The sequence below is a fragment of the Podarcis muralis genome, chromosome 6, assembly GCF_964188315.1.
Source record: "Podarcis muralis chromosome 6, rPodMur119.hap1.1, whole genome shotgun sequence".
NCBI lineage: Eukaryota > Metazoa > Chordata > Lepidosauria > Squamata > Lacertidae > Podarcis > Podarcis muralis.
This window is the reverse complement of record NC_135660.1, coordinates 52974773-52987647: the sequence shown is the minus strand read 5'-3', so window position 1 is coordinate 52987647 and position 12875 is coordinate 52974773. Positions and strand designations below refer to the sequence as shown.

The window sequence follows — 12875 nt, the reverse complement described above, 5'->3', positions numbered from 1 at the left end:
ATAACATAGCCCAGATTTGCAAATCTGTCCCTGGGAAATATGGCAGCAGCAGCCTCAGCAGCCCGGAGCTAGCCTGTTAGCGCAGTTGGCTCTGGCTGGCTTCAGGAGTTGCTCGCTGCTGTGGCACCCACCATTTTTCCTGAGCCACGGCAGCGAGCAGCTCCTGAAGCCAGCCAGAGCCAACTGCGCTAACAGGCTGGCCGCTCCTGGGCAACAGCTGCCTGCCCATGACTCCCGTGCCTCCCCGATCTGTCAAAACAAAGGGGGAAGGGGAAAGGACATCAGGGAAGGCTCGGGACTCACGGGCGAGCGGCGCGCCATTGCCCAGTTTTTTTAAAAAACTCTGCACATTTATGTTTCACAGGGTGTGAAAGAAGGGCTTTGCACCTTTATACATTATGCATGTGTGCTTGGACCCAGGGTCTTTTGCCTCACCATCCCCACTACTGACTCCCTGTTGCTACTCAGGTTCAAAAAAAAAAAGGGGGGGGTCCCCGGATTCATTGAAAAAAATCTGGTAACCATATAACACAGCTTCCCGAAGTCTTAAGCAGAGGTTCCAGCCTTGTTACTCAAGAGCCTTTTCGACGGAGAGGCTGGGGACTGAATATAGGAATCTTACGGCTGTCGCAGGCAGGGAAACTAGATAAGGATTGTAACATTTTCCAGACAGATCCACATACAGGATCTTCAATTTCTAAGTAGATGGCTTTCATTATTTAATGGATGAGCAGCTTCTACATAAAATTTCAATGTGTGGGTCCTTATGTGATACTCCTGAAAAGCCCACTCACAAGCACAAAACCTGGAGGTGGTTCTGCATATCATAAATATCTATGTAAAGTCTCAGGAAAATAAAACAGACTCTGCAACAAGTTTCTGAACACACCGGAATGATATTTACCTGTACACAGTGTTCTCTCTGTGCAGGTCTTCTAAGCCACAAAGAATCTCTGCTGCATGAAACAAGGCTCTTTCTTCCTCAAAGCCTGGGTTCCCCATATTATAGATGTGGAACTTCAGGTCACCCCCATTCATTATGGTTAGAACTAAACAGAGTGCGTCCTTTGTTTCATAGGCATAGGCTAAGTTGACCTAGAAGAACAGTTGGGATAGTTTAAAGCACAAAGACAGGCGCTTGATGCACACATATTCATTCATTGCTAATGTTCTGCATTTGGAATGACATAAAGTGTCATATGACTGAATGGAGCCAAAGGGGAGATAGGCAAATCGTCAAGGGTTAAAAAACAAAACTCTGAAAATTTGGAAGCAACATGGTACTAGGTCATTTTCATAAAGATTATCACTTGCAGGTTCATAGCGTCATGCTGCCATGAATATTTTTTCAGCAAAAGTAGAGATCGGATGACAACCAAAACAAAGGAGACAGTCCCCAAAAGAATGAGAAAGAACAGACCAAGTTACAGGAGCCCCCCCAAAAACAATAACAATCATGTAAAAAGTGATTATAGTTGAACAACACAAGATAGCATGTACAGTAAACGTAAAGCTGTGGTAGCCGTTGTTCTGTAACAATCACAACAATTTCTACAAACAGCTCAGATTATTATGTTATATGACGAGATCTCCTAGACTGCACCCCATTTCATACTTCATCACAACAAAACAGATAATGTATTGCAGCTGGCAGCAGTAGACCTCCTCCCTTAGATTATTTTACATGCAGCCATGTTTTGTTTAACTATCAATCACTTTTTACACAATTATCATTGGTGGTGGTGGTTTGGCTTCCTGTGCTGCTCCGGGTTTGAGCTTCTCATTTTACTCCTGCATCTCCTATGTCTGCAGCAGCTCAAGTTCCGACAAATGAAGCACGAGACGCCCTGATGTTTTGGACTATCAAAGAATGATGCACAGAAAAGGCTGTACTGGGAGTGACAAAACATATCATATACTGTACAGCCAACTTCTGAATGTTGGCTTGAGCCGAGATGTTTTCTGGAAGCATTATACACTTCCTGTGACTAATGCCATTCCTTGATGGGTGTGCCGCCCAATGGAAAGCCTGTGCCCATTGCAAATTTGGCAATACTTACTACAAATTGACTATTGACTTTTTCTAGAATCTGCTTTTCATTTAGGGCCATGGATTCACCTTTCCTCTTCTTTATCCTTTTTTTCTCTAATCTTTTGCATGCATACATTTTCCCAGTTGCTCGTACTTGGCAAGCACATACCTAGAAGGAAAACAACAACATCAACAAATTGTGGAGGGGGGGGGGAGGGTTGTGTAGGAGGAATTAGTCATTTAAAACTGGTAATCCTGATCATGCCAATCCAGAAGGAAGTCTTGTTGCATTCAACAAGGCTTGCTCCAAGGTAGGTGGGGTTAGGATTGAGGCCTATGTTACCAAAATCACTTCTTGATAAATCTGTATTATCTTAATCCCCCCATCTTACTTTTAAAGGAAATTCAGAACTAACTGAAGAGACTTACTAATAGATGATCTTTGGTATTGGACAAGGAGCAAAGTTTGAAGGTAAATTCAGAGCGCACTGAGCTACAGAACTCACGGAACATCCTAAACTGAGAGACACTGACCAGAATAACCTCTACCCATGGGATGGGGTACTTCAGGCCTGGCACCCAAAATTGGGCCCTCCTGGCCTCTCCATCTAGCATTTGAGACTCTCCATACCTCAGCCACACCTTTCCCAGACCTGCTTTGCACGTTCTTTGAATGCTTTGCCTGGTTAGAATGTATCCTTCAGCTCTGTTAATATTTCTTGTTTGCCTGGATAGAGACTAGAAGGCGCATGGGGATGTATCTAGACACTAGCCTACTGTACAAGGGTACAATTTGCATTCACTGCTCCCACTTTTGTCTCAAGTGCAGCCCACCACCGGGCTGTGGCCCCAGGAAGGCTGTGTAGAAGGGGCTGTGGCCCTTGGGGTGAGAGAGGTTCCGGGCCCTACAGAAAATGCAAGTTCCCATTCTGGAGGGTTGAGGCAGAAGAAGACCCTGCTGCAGCCAACCAAGGGGTTGAGATGCAACCCTCACTTTTCAAAAGAGCAACCACAGAAACAGGATGCAATAAAGGAGTCTTGGAAGCCTCTTTAACAAAAGAACATAGGAAGTTGCCATATCCCAACTCAGGCCATTGGTCTATCTAGCCCAGTATTGGCTACACTGATTGAAAGCAGCTCTTCAGAGTTTCAGGCAGACACCTCTCCCAGACATACCTGGAGATGCCAAGATTTGGATCTGAGATCTTTTACATGCAGAGAAGATTCTCTACTACTGAGATGTTGCTTTTCTCTCAAGCGATATGGTTTGCTAGTGTTTTATATTTACATGCAGGTAAACATTTACTCTGCCAACCTAGCAGTTCGAAAGCATGTCAAAGTGCAAGTAGATAAATAGGTACCGCTCTGGTGGGAAGGTAAACGGCGTTTTCGTGCGCTGCTCTGGTTCGCCAGAAGCAGCTTAGTCATGCTGTACGCCGGCTCCCTCAGCCAGTAAAGTGAGATGAGCGCTGCAACTCCAGAGTCGGCCACGACTGGACCTAATGGTCAGGGGTCCCTTTACCTTTTAAACATTTACTATCTCAAAAACACTGCCTGATGCACACCATCTATGGCTCAAGCTTAAAGATTCTTTAACCTTAAATCATGGAAATCACGCAGTCCTTAACATTTTCATGCTCAGTCCATCAGATATTTGTGGGTCTGGCTTACTGTTCTTCCAAGGAGCACATTGTTGTCAACAGAAGTTTTCAGAACTACTTACCTCTCCGAATCCACCTTTTCCTAATACCCTGTACTGCCTAAATGTGTTTTTCGTTACTGGTTGTCTGGGGAAAAAAAGATTGGGAAGGGGAGGCAGAGAGAGAGAAAAGAGATAAAATGCTTAATGGTATCTTTGAAGAAAGAAAAAAGAAGAAGAAAAGAATGTTGCTTTAAAGGTGATTTGAAGAAAATCATCCCCTAACCATTAGCTCACCATCCTAGGCTATTAGCTCAACAAAAGAAAAGTTAAGTCAGCCATTCCTACAGCAAAGCACAATGATAGTATTACCAGCTGCTTCGAAATTCTGCAGGTTTTTCACATTTCTCAAATGACACTGTTCATTTTAGCCCCGTAGAGCTATTAGACACAAGCAATTTGCTTCCTGTTCCTACAGGGCAGGGCAGACCAACCTGACCCTCCAAATGTTGCTCAACTCCCAATTCCCACCAGCCTCACCCAGCACAGCCAATGGTCAGGAAAGATGAGGCTTGTGGACCACAAACCTCTGGAGGGTCATAGCTTCTCCAGCCCTGTTGTAGGGCAAGTAACTTGAGTACGTGGACACCTCTATTGCCCATCAGGAGAGAGAGACTTGTACTCCCTGTACTCAATCTGCTGGAATGTGATTAAATTCCACCCCAAAATAGTGACGGTCCAGAAGCAACCTTTGGGTAGTGGTTAGGGTGCTGATAACAGCAATTCTCCCTCAAGGAAATATGAAGGGCCACCTTGATTATCAAAATATTCTGTTGATCTAATCTGGGCCTATTTCACTACAGTGGTACCTAGCAAGACGAATGCCTCGCAAGACGAAAAACTCGCTTGATGAAAGGGTTTTTGGTTTTTTGAGTTGCTTCGCAAGACGAATTTCCCTATGGGCTTGCTTCGCAAGACGAAAACGTCTTGCAAGTTTGCGGTGTTAACTCATAGCAACTCATGTTGCTGTACAGTGGTGCTTCGCAAGACGAAAAAACTCGCAGAACGAATTAATTTCGTCTTGCGAGGCACCACTGTACATCACTGCTACATGTGGTCAGTGAAGGAGCACAGAGAAGGTGGGCTGACTAATAGCCACAGTTGCAGCTTCCTTCACTGCTGCCTCACCAGCTCCTTGCTGAAGACATTTCAACTGTGGAGTTGACTCCATCTATCCCATCCGGGTTCAGGGGATATTTTGAAGAAAAGTCAAGCCTGGACCATCGAACTCTCACTTATAACTGGATTCCTGAAATCCAAGAGGGAAATGGGTGTTGTTTTCTTCCAGCACCTCACTTTTTTTTTTTTTTTAAAAAAGAACATCGCTGTCATTTGTTCTTCAGGGAGCAATTAAATGAAACATCCACAGCTGATACTCAAAGGAGTATTATTACTATTGCTTTCCTGCCACAACTGATCGAGCCACCAGGGGGCGGCGTGCTGTTACATTGAGGGTGAGCTTAGGGCTATCAAAGACAGCAACGTTAGGATAGTGAAACTTGCAGCCTTCAGGCTTGCATTCAGAAGTCTTTCTTTGAAACATTCATGCTAAATTTCGAAAGTGAGACGTACCAGCAGCTAGACTAGGCTCCACACCCATCTGCCCTCATGGCCCTTTTCTCTAATCCCAGTTGTGTGGGTGTTGTCTTGCTTGCAGTTACTCAATAGTGAAAAGGAAGCATTTGTGTGGCAGGCAGCAACTGGGAGATGCGCTTAAACCCCCCCCCCCCAAAAAAAGCAATGCAACAAATACCTCGAATCAACAGTTGGCAGCTTTAAAAATAAAAAAAGTCTGAACGGATACTTAAAAAAAACAAACCAAAGAAAAACCCAGTAAAAGCAAAAGTAATTGATGCATTGTTGCCAAAACTGGGAGTATGCCAAAGTAAGGTTACCAGACATCCCCATTTCCCGGGGACAGTCCCTGGATTTACAAATCAGTCACCATACAAAATCCATTGAAGTTGAAAAGTGTCCCCGGATTCATTGAAAAAAATCTGGTAACCTTATGCCAAAGTGTAAAATTCCTGCATTAGTTATATGTGCGGTCTAGAAGAGTTAGGCTGCCATCCTAGTATCAGAGACGCCGACTTGCACCCAAGATTGAGGGGGCCCGTCGCACACATTTGATGTAATGCGTGCGACGCTGCAACCTTGGCAGGGAACTCAGCACAGTGTGGCTTCAACAACCTCCTCTCTCATGGTCAGGAGGACTCAGCCACTGATGCTGTGCTGTACTCAGATCTCCCCTCAACATTGAGGTGGCCCAGCTCCCTGCCCAAAAATATTGAGTGGGCTGAAAACACCTCAGCCTCATAACGTTGGTGCAGCTGCCTAGCACACACACTTACCCAATGGACCAAGTTCCATTGAAGGAGGGTACTAACCAGGGCTGTCCTTTATCCCTGCTTTTGTTTATTCTAGTAACTGAATATTCTTAACTGAGTATTTAGCTTCTTCATATTAAAAATAAAGAACATGGGCTTACATTTATGATTAGCATGAAAGGTTTGGACAAAGTCTCCCCATTGTCTAAGGGCAGTCAAAAACAGTGAACTTCAATTCATTTGCAAGTGCTAGAAGTACTGTTAACATTATTATTCCCCTATCCTTTCCTAAGTCCCATCATAGAATAAAAACATACAACGCCCACCTGGACCACTTACCTTTCCAGCCATTTCCACTGGAGAAATCTATCAAAGTACATGCTGGCTGAATATTCTCGAAAAGGTTCTCCACTTAGGTAGTCTTGAACAGATCTGTCTCAGATGAAAAAGACAAGACAAACATTTTACAATCCCGAGCCTCATTATGAAGACGTACTCTAGTCTCTTTGAAGTGAGGATGCTTAGGTGAATTTCCACAAGTTCAAATGTAAATACATTAAAAATATATAGCATGTTATTGTTAATGTCAAACTCTGCGGATGTTGTTGGTATGAATAATTGTTAATATTTTAGGAGGTTAGCAGTTCTCAAACACCTGGCTTTTATGATATTTGCTGATAAACCAAAACATGTTCTACCAACCAGTGTTTATAGTTTCTACCCTTGCCAGTAAACCCTTTATTAAAGGTATTGCAACAGTCTGATTGACTGAGCAAAAAATGCAGGGTTTCTTCATGCACACCTGAATGTACATAGCTAATTAAATGTTATGCAAAGCTGGTTTATTTCAACTAGATAATTAAGAACAATTCTTTTTTTCTTTTTCTTTTTTTTTGAAAAAAAGGAACAATGGCTGCCTTTCATATATCTCTTTGAGTTTTAGTTTTGTACTTTGACAATGAATACCAGTTGCTGGAAACCACAGGAGCAGAGGCTGATCATGTTCGAATCCTGATTGCTGGTTTGCCAGTCACTGTGGGAGCAGGATGTTGGACTAGGTGGGCTATTGGTGTGAGCCTGCAGACTCTTCTTCTGGTCTTAAAAGGCAAGATTTACCAATAAATCCCATGCTTTGAAATCAGTATACAGCAGAGGAACAAGGCACAGCTTTGAACATCAAGCTCAGCTCTGCCTTTTTCATAACTGTAAGTTTTCCATCTGCATGGCAGTATCCCTACACGATACAAACAAAGCCAAGGGGACAAAACCAGCTCGTTGTTAACACTGTGAATGATTCTCATTTTCTTCCCCGGCAAAGAGAAAAATAAAAGCAGGACAAAGTCATTCAAACACATAAGCAGAACTACTGGTCTATTTTTGCAAATACCCACTTAAACCATCCGGGAGCAACAAAAGCCGCCCAGCCAACAGAGACTACATGGTGACGGCTTTCAATGATCCCTCGCTTTTGATATTTTTTGTTGTTTTAAGGTCCCGCTGTCCCGACAAACACGGGAACTAGGGTTTGCAATGCAAATCTTTTTATGCAGACCTTTTCGGTACAATAGCAAAATTGCTGCGACTTTGCGAAAATCGATAAGCCCTTTCACAGACAATAGGATGACACAACACACGTACATTTCAATGCCACGGTGCACAGCAGCATTTGCAGAGTCTTTTGTCCACGTAGGCTAACAGCCAATTAATTCATCCCACCTCCCTCTCCAATTTGAATGGGAGGCAATTCAGTCTGCAAAGGATGTGGATTCCCTGCACCTCCCTTGGAAGCAAGAGGATTTGAAGCTTTTTGTTTTGCTGTTTGGCTAGAATATATTGATGTAGACTGTCAACAACATGAAGGTTGGGTTTTGTACAGGACCTTCCAATACCCCATACGTACACAGGAAAAAGCATGCTTAAAGCATGTTCACCATCATGAGTGAAAAACCTATTTTGTCACATGTATGCACATTGCCAAGTTGTGGCCAATGCTACGTATTTCACTAGGGACCCTGGCAGAGGAAAAGAAACCCTGCATTTCTCTATTAGTTCTACACCAATCAGGGCTGGCACTTTCCTGTTCACTGTAAAGGAAAATCCTTTTCCCTAGCAAGAAACAGACACATCCCCCCCACACCCCTTGTTACTGCTATTATTATAATGTTCACTCATGCCTTTAGGAGAGGGAAGTACAGGAAGATCAAATAGGAAGTTTTATGAGTGTAAGAAGAAAGGAAGATGTCAGTTTATATGGTCCATTGGTTCATTTAGTTCAGTATTTTTTATGATGACTATCAACAACTCTCCAAGATTTAAATGGAGATCTGTCCAAGCCCTACCCTGGAGATGCCAGGGACCGAGTCAGGGACCTTCTGGATGCAAAGCAGATGTTATACCACTTAGCTAACAAAATGAAAAATGACAAGGTTCAGGAGAGGGGATTGACTTGCTGTTTTCTGGCGTTTCTTACTATATGGCTTTAAAGACAAATGAGTGGCACAGCCGGCAGCATTCAGCCAAATATGCAATCCCACTGCAAACTATTGGGAGTTCAAAAGAAGTTTTTAAAATGCTAAGTGTATGTTGCAGGGGGTGCAGGTGTCACTGGATAAATTTTTTTTAAGGAAACAAGTAAAGGACGCAAGTAGAAGAGTTGAACCTAGTATGATTCCTTTTCAGTTTTGGCTTCTGAGTATTACCTTCTTGTTATTCCCATTACATTAAGGGGCCACAAATACAGGACAAATATCAAATCAATCAGAACCAGCTGTGTTTAGCACTGGACACACTAAATTCCCCTCTTCACAAAAACCCCCACAAAAACATTGCCTGTATAAAGCCCTTAAGATAACAAATGTTCGTTTCGAGCAGCAAATAAGAAGCTGAGGTAACTGAAACTCTCAGCCTTTAACTGGTACCTAATTGGAAAAGAATATTTTGGACAGCAACAGTGAAATAACCCTAACTTACTTCACACAAGGTGAGAATAGCTCTTTACAGGGACTGTTTTCAAGTTTTTCTTCTGTCTGCTGGACAAGATCTTGACTGACTTCTGCTACATAAACTGGAGACTACAAAAAAGCAGAGATTAAGCAACACATTAGCTTTGTGATAGGGGAAAGCATTCCATTGACAACCAGGTTCATGTATAGACAAATATTTGCAGTCTTAAGAAAACAACACCAGAATTTATCTCCCTGTGGCTCGTGAATGCAGTATTTTAAACGGAAACACACATTTCATCACACGAAAGAATCTGGGATTTATTTGCAGCACAAATGAGAACCCGCTAAAGTAAGCCAAGATGCAGCCAGTCCACCTTCTTTTCCTTATTAAATATAGAGACCCTGTTTAGAGATATTCTAGAACCCTCCACAAAATCTTCCTAAAAGTGTTGTGTTGTAGGATCCTGAGATCACGTTAAGGGCAGCCAAATTCTGTGCGATTGCCATAAAACTTAGGGAACAAGCTGTGCTATCATAATGATTAAGGTTTTAAATGATAATTTTAGGTTATAGGTTAGTGACTAAGTTTTAATTTATATATTTTTAAACTGTTGCTATATCTGTATTGTCTCTGTTATACCTAATTGCAAGTTCAAATGTATCCCTATCGTGTTTTAGGACTTCCTTGATATTGTATGTGGGCTGGAACTGGTCTGTGACCGAAATAATAAAATTCAATTCAGTTGTGTTATTGATATCTGCCAGTTAGCTGCAAATGAATGAATATTGTGGGACTCTCGACAAAGCATTATTGCTATTCCCCACTTCCTAATAGGAGTCAGCCCATCAGCCAGCCCTACCCTCTTCCAGCAGCCATTCCTACTTCCAGCAGTTTTCTTCCCTAACAGGTAACACCCTATAGTTACTGAACATGCTTAGTTCTTCTCACTGGACTGGATTTTTGTTGTGGGGCGGGTTTTTCAGTTTTTCTTTGTTTTGCACTTCTGAAACACTAAGATTCCACCAAGCATACCAATACCTTCCCTCTTGTTTCTCAAGTGGCTCCATTTTGGTGACAATCTCGTCAGCACTCACCACCTGAGTGTGCTCTCAGAGGGAGTGCTGGTCCTGTTTTTGTGGAATTTGTTTTAAGTCGAGCATCGATGACTACCTCGAGGGTTTCATGTAGTATGGTTGCCTTTTTAATGGTGTTGTTGGCTAATGGCTATTTAAAGTTGTGACACATCTGGCATGAGAAAGAAGAGGAGCTAAAATCAGTGCTCTGTCTCCCTTCCTCTGTGAGCGTATTCTCAAGAGAGATGGAATATGGCAGCCTGAATATAACCAGCAAAAAGAAAGAACGTTTTGCGGCCAGCCAACGAGAAGGATCAAATGCAGAGCCTTGTGTTTGTGGAAACAATCCTGCTTTAAAAGCGAGGGTGCCTGGCGCTTTGCTGCTTCCTCTGTTCAATGTTGTATTATTAATAAGCAATCAGATATTACAAATCACTTCATAAGACTCCAGTTCTTTCTCCTCACAAGGAAATTCATGCTGAAGAAGGCAACCATAGGAGCTTCCTACCACGCAAGCTAGCAGACAGAAATAGCATTATGCAACCACCCAAACCAACTTTTGGTTTGTATGATAGTTGGCCAAGAGTTTTATTTTTATTTATAGTGTTACTAAATTCAAAACCTAAAATGCAACAGTTCGAATAGAGTATTTTTAAAAATGTAAATAACGTGATTAATTTATAGTACACTTTTATAATTTATAGCACTGGTTGTATGAATAGTTGCTCGTGGATGTATACTCGCATATGTAAACTCCAAAGAGTAAAGATTTATAATTTTATGTAACATATAAGCTCTCTTTCGATGTTTGAGCTATCCTCTGGATATGCACACATCCCACCTGCACAGAAACATTGCAGATGTGGCAGCAGAATGTGTGCAAGATGGGAATGGATCCTTGTATCTCTCTGCCAGGTGGCGCTGTGGGTAAAAGCCTCAGCGCCTAGGGCTTGCCGATCGAAAGGTCGGTGGTTCGAATCCCCGCGGCGGGGTGCGCTCCCGTTGCTCGGTCCCAGCGCCTGCCAACCTAGCAGTTCGAAAGCACCCCCGGGTGCAAGTAGATAAATTTGGACCGCTTACCAGCGGGAAGGTAAACGGCGTTTCCGTGTGCTGCGCTGGCTCGCCAGATGCAGCTTTGTCACGCTGGCCACGTGACCCGGAAGTGTCTCCGGACAGCGCTGGCCCTCTGGCCCTCGGCCTCTTAAGTGAGATGGGGGCACAACCCTAGAGTCTGTCAAGACTGGCCCGTACGGGCAGGGGTACCTTTACCTTTACCTTTATCTCTCTGCCATATTCACAGTAAATAGGAGCAGTCCAGTGTCAGAAGGCATTACTACCACTGACAATCAGACACTATCATTTGCAACAAATTCCACAGTCAGTGCTGCATATACTTACTTGAGAAGTTCTGATAAAAGGATAATCTGATAAATTTGGGGGGGGGGGGAGGGCTCCAAGCCACTTGGAGTAGCAGACAATTTGTTTTGTTTTTTTGAGGTGGTTGGATCAATGATCGCTTTCTGCTACTCCCCTTTTCATGCCCACTACTTCCTTAGTGATTTCATTTCTTTTACAGCTATGTGTGCACTTATTTACAGCAGCACCCTGAACAGAGGAACATAGTTTTATATATAAAGTTTTTCTTTTCATCCCTCAAATTTGCAAAAAAGCAGAAAACTGAACAAGAAAACCACCTTACATTTTTTTTACACAAGATATTTCACAGTAATCTGAAAAGTATGTGCTGAGAATTTGCAATTGCCTGACTGTGTTCTTTTGTGCACTTCCTGGACAGCTTTGTTTTTTTTAAAGAAACATGCACACAGATAAGTATAACAAATAAGTATAACAGAATCAACAAATTAGAAGGCAGGGACAAACACAAGAGACATGCTGGTATGAACATAAAAGACCAAAGTTGCCCCTCAAATACAGATTTGAGTGGTGTGGACTTCTCTGGGCTAATACTAATATTCTCTGGGAGGGGGAGTGGATTGACAGCTAAACAATGCTTAATGTTGACAGGTCCTTGAACTGCTGTTTTGAAAAGGATGCAATATCATGGGAAGTCTCCTAATAAATCCCTGCAAGACATGCCTAAAAATTGCATGGACAACCCACCAGGGAAGAAAGGTGGAAGCAAAACTAAATATCCAGCAGTGCTAGAGCAGAGTAAAATATATTCTCCATCACCTCTCTCTCTTACACACCGACACACACTTTTCTCAACCAGTTAACCAAGACTAAAGTGACACTGCAAAGGAGGAATGGGCAAACTGTGGCTCTCCAGGTGTTCCATGAAGGATGACAACATTAGCCCTGCTGTGAGCAAATCTCTTGCAGATGATCGCAGTGCCTGGAGACAGACAGGTCATGTATCCACAGTAGTGACCAGAGGAGAAATGGCCGCAGGAGGGAGAACAGAGAGAAGAAACGCCATGGTGCACCTTTAACAGCAAAATTGGATGTCTTCATCTGCCCCAGCTGCAATAAAACATGTCTCTCCTGTATTGGTCTCTACAGCCTCAGCAGGCTCTGTAACTTTCCAACAGTTTGACTTTACTCTTGATGGCGCACTCTTTAGTTGTCTGTCAAGACAGACAGATTCCAACAACAAGGGGGTTGGACTAGATGGCTCTCCCTTCCAACCATACAATTCTGTGATGCCATGTGTTTTGAAGTTCTTTTTTAAATCAGCTCCATAAACTACCGTATTTCTCGCTCTATATGACACACCAGACCATAAGACGCACCTAGTTTTGGGAGGAGTTAAACAAGAAAAAAAATACTCTGAATCT

At 42.9% G+C, this 12875-nt stretch overlaps 1 protein-coding gene across 4 annotated transcripts in view; it reads right to left on the bottom strand.

Moving 5' to 3' along the window:
* GRK5 (G protein-coupled receptor kinase 5) overlaps nt 1–12875 on the bottom strand; it is a 157088-nt gene that overhangs the window by 17850 nt on the left and 126363 nt on the right. For 2 of the 4 annotated variants that reach the window (XM_028730092.2, XM_028730093.2), the window contains exons 5-9: nt 9029–9129; nt 6398–6490; nt 3756–3819; nt 2061–2201; nt 905–1095 (exon numbers count right to left, since the gene is read on the bottom strand). In XM_028730092.2, the coding sequence (XP_028585925.2) occupies nt 905–1095; nt 2061–2201; nt 3756–3819; nt 6398–6490; nt 9029–9129 (590 nt within the window). Of the gene's footprint in view, nt 1–904; nt 1096–2060; nt 2202–3755; nt 3820–6397; nt 6495–9028; nt 9130–12875 lie in introns of those variants that run through there. The other 2 variants (XM_028730094.2, XM_077930283.1) reach the window with 2 other exon arrangements.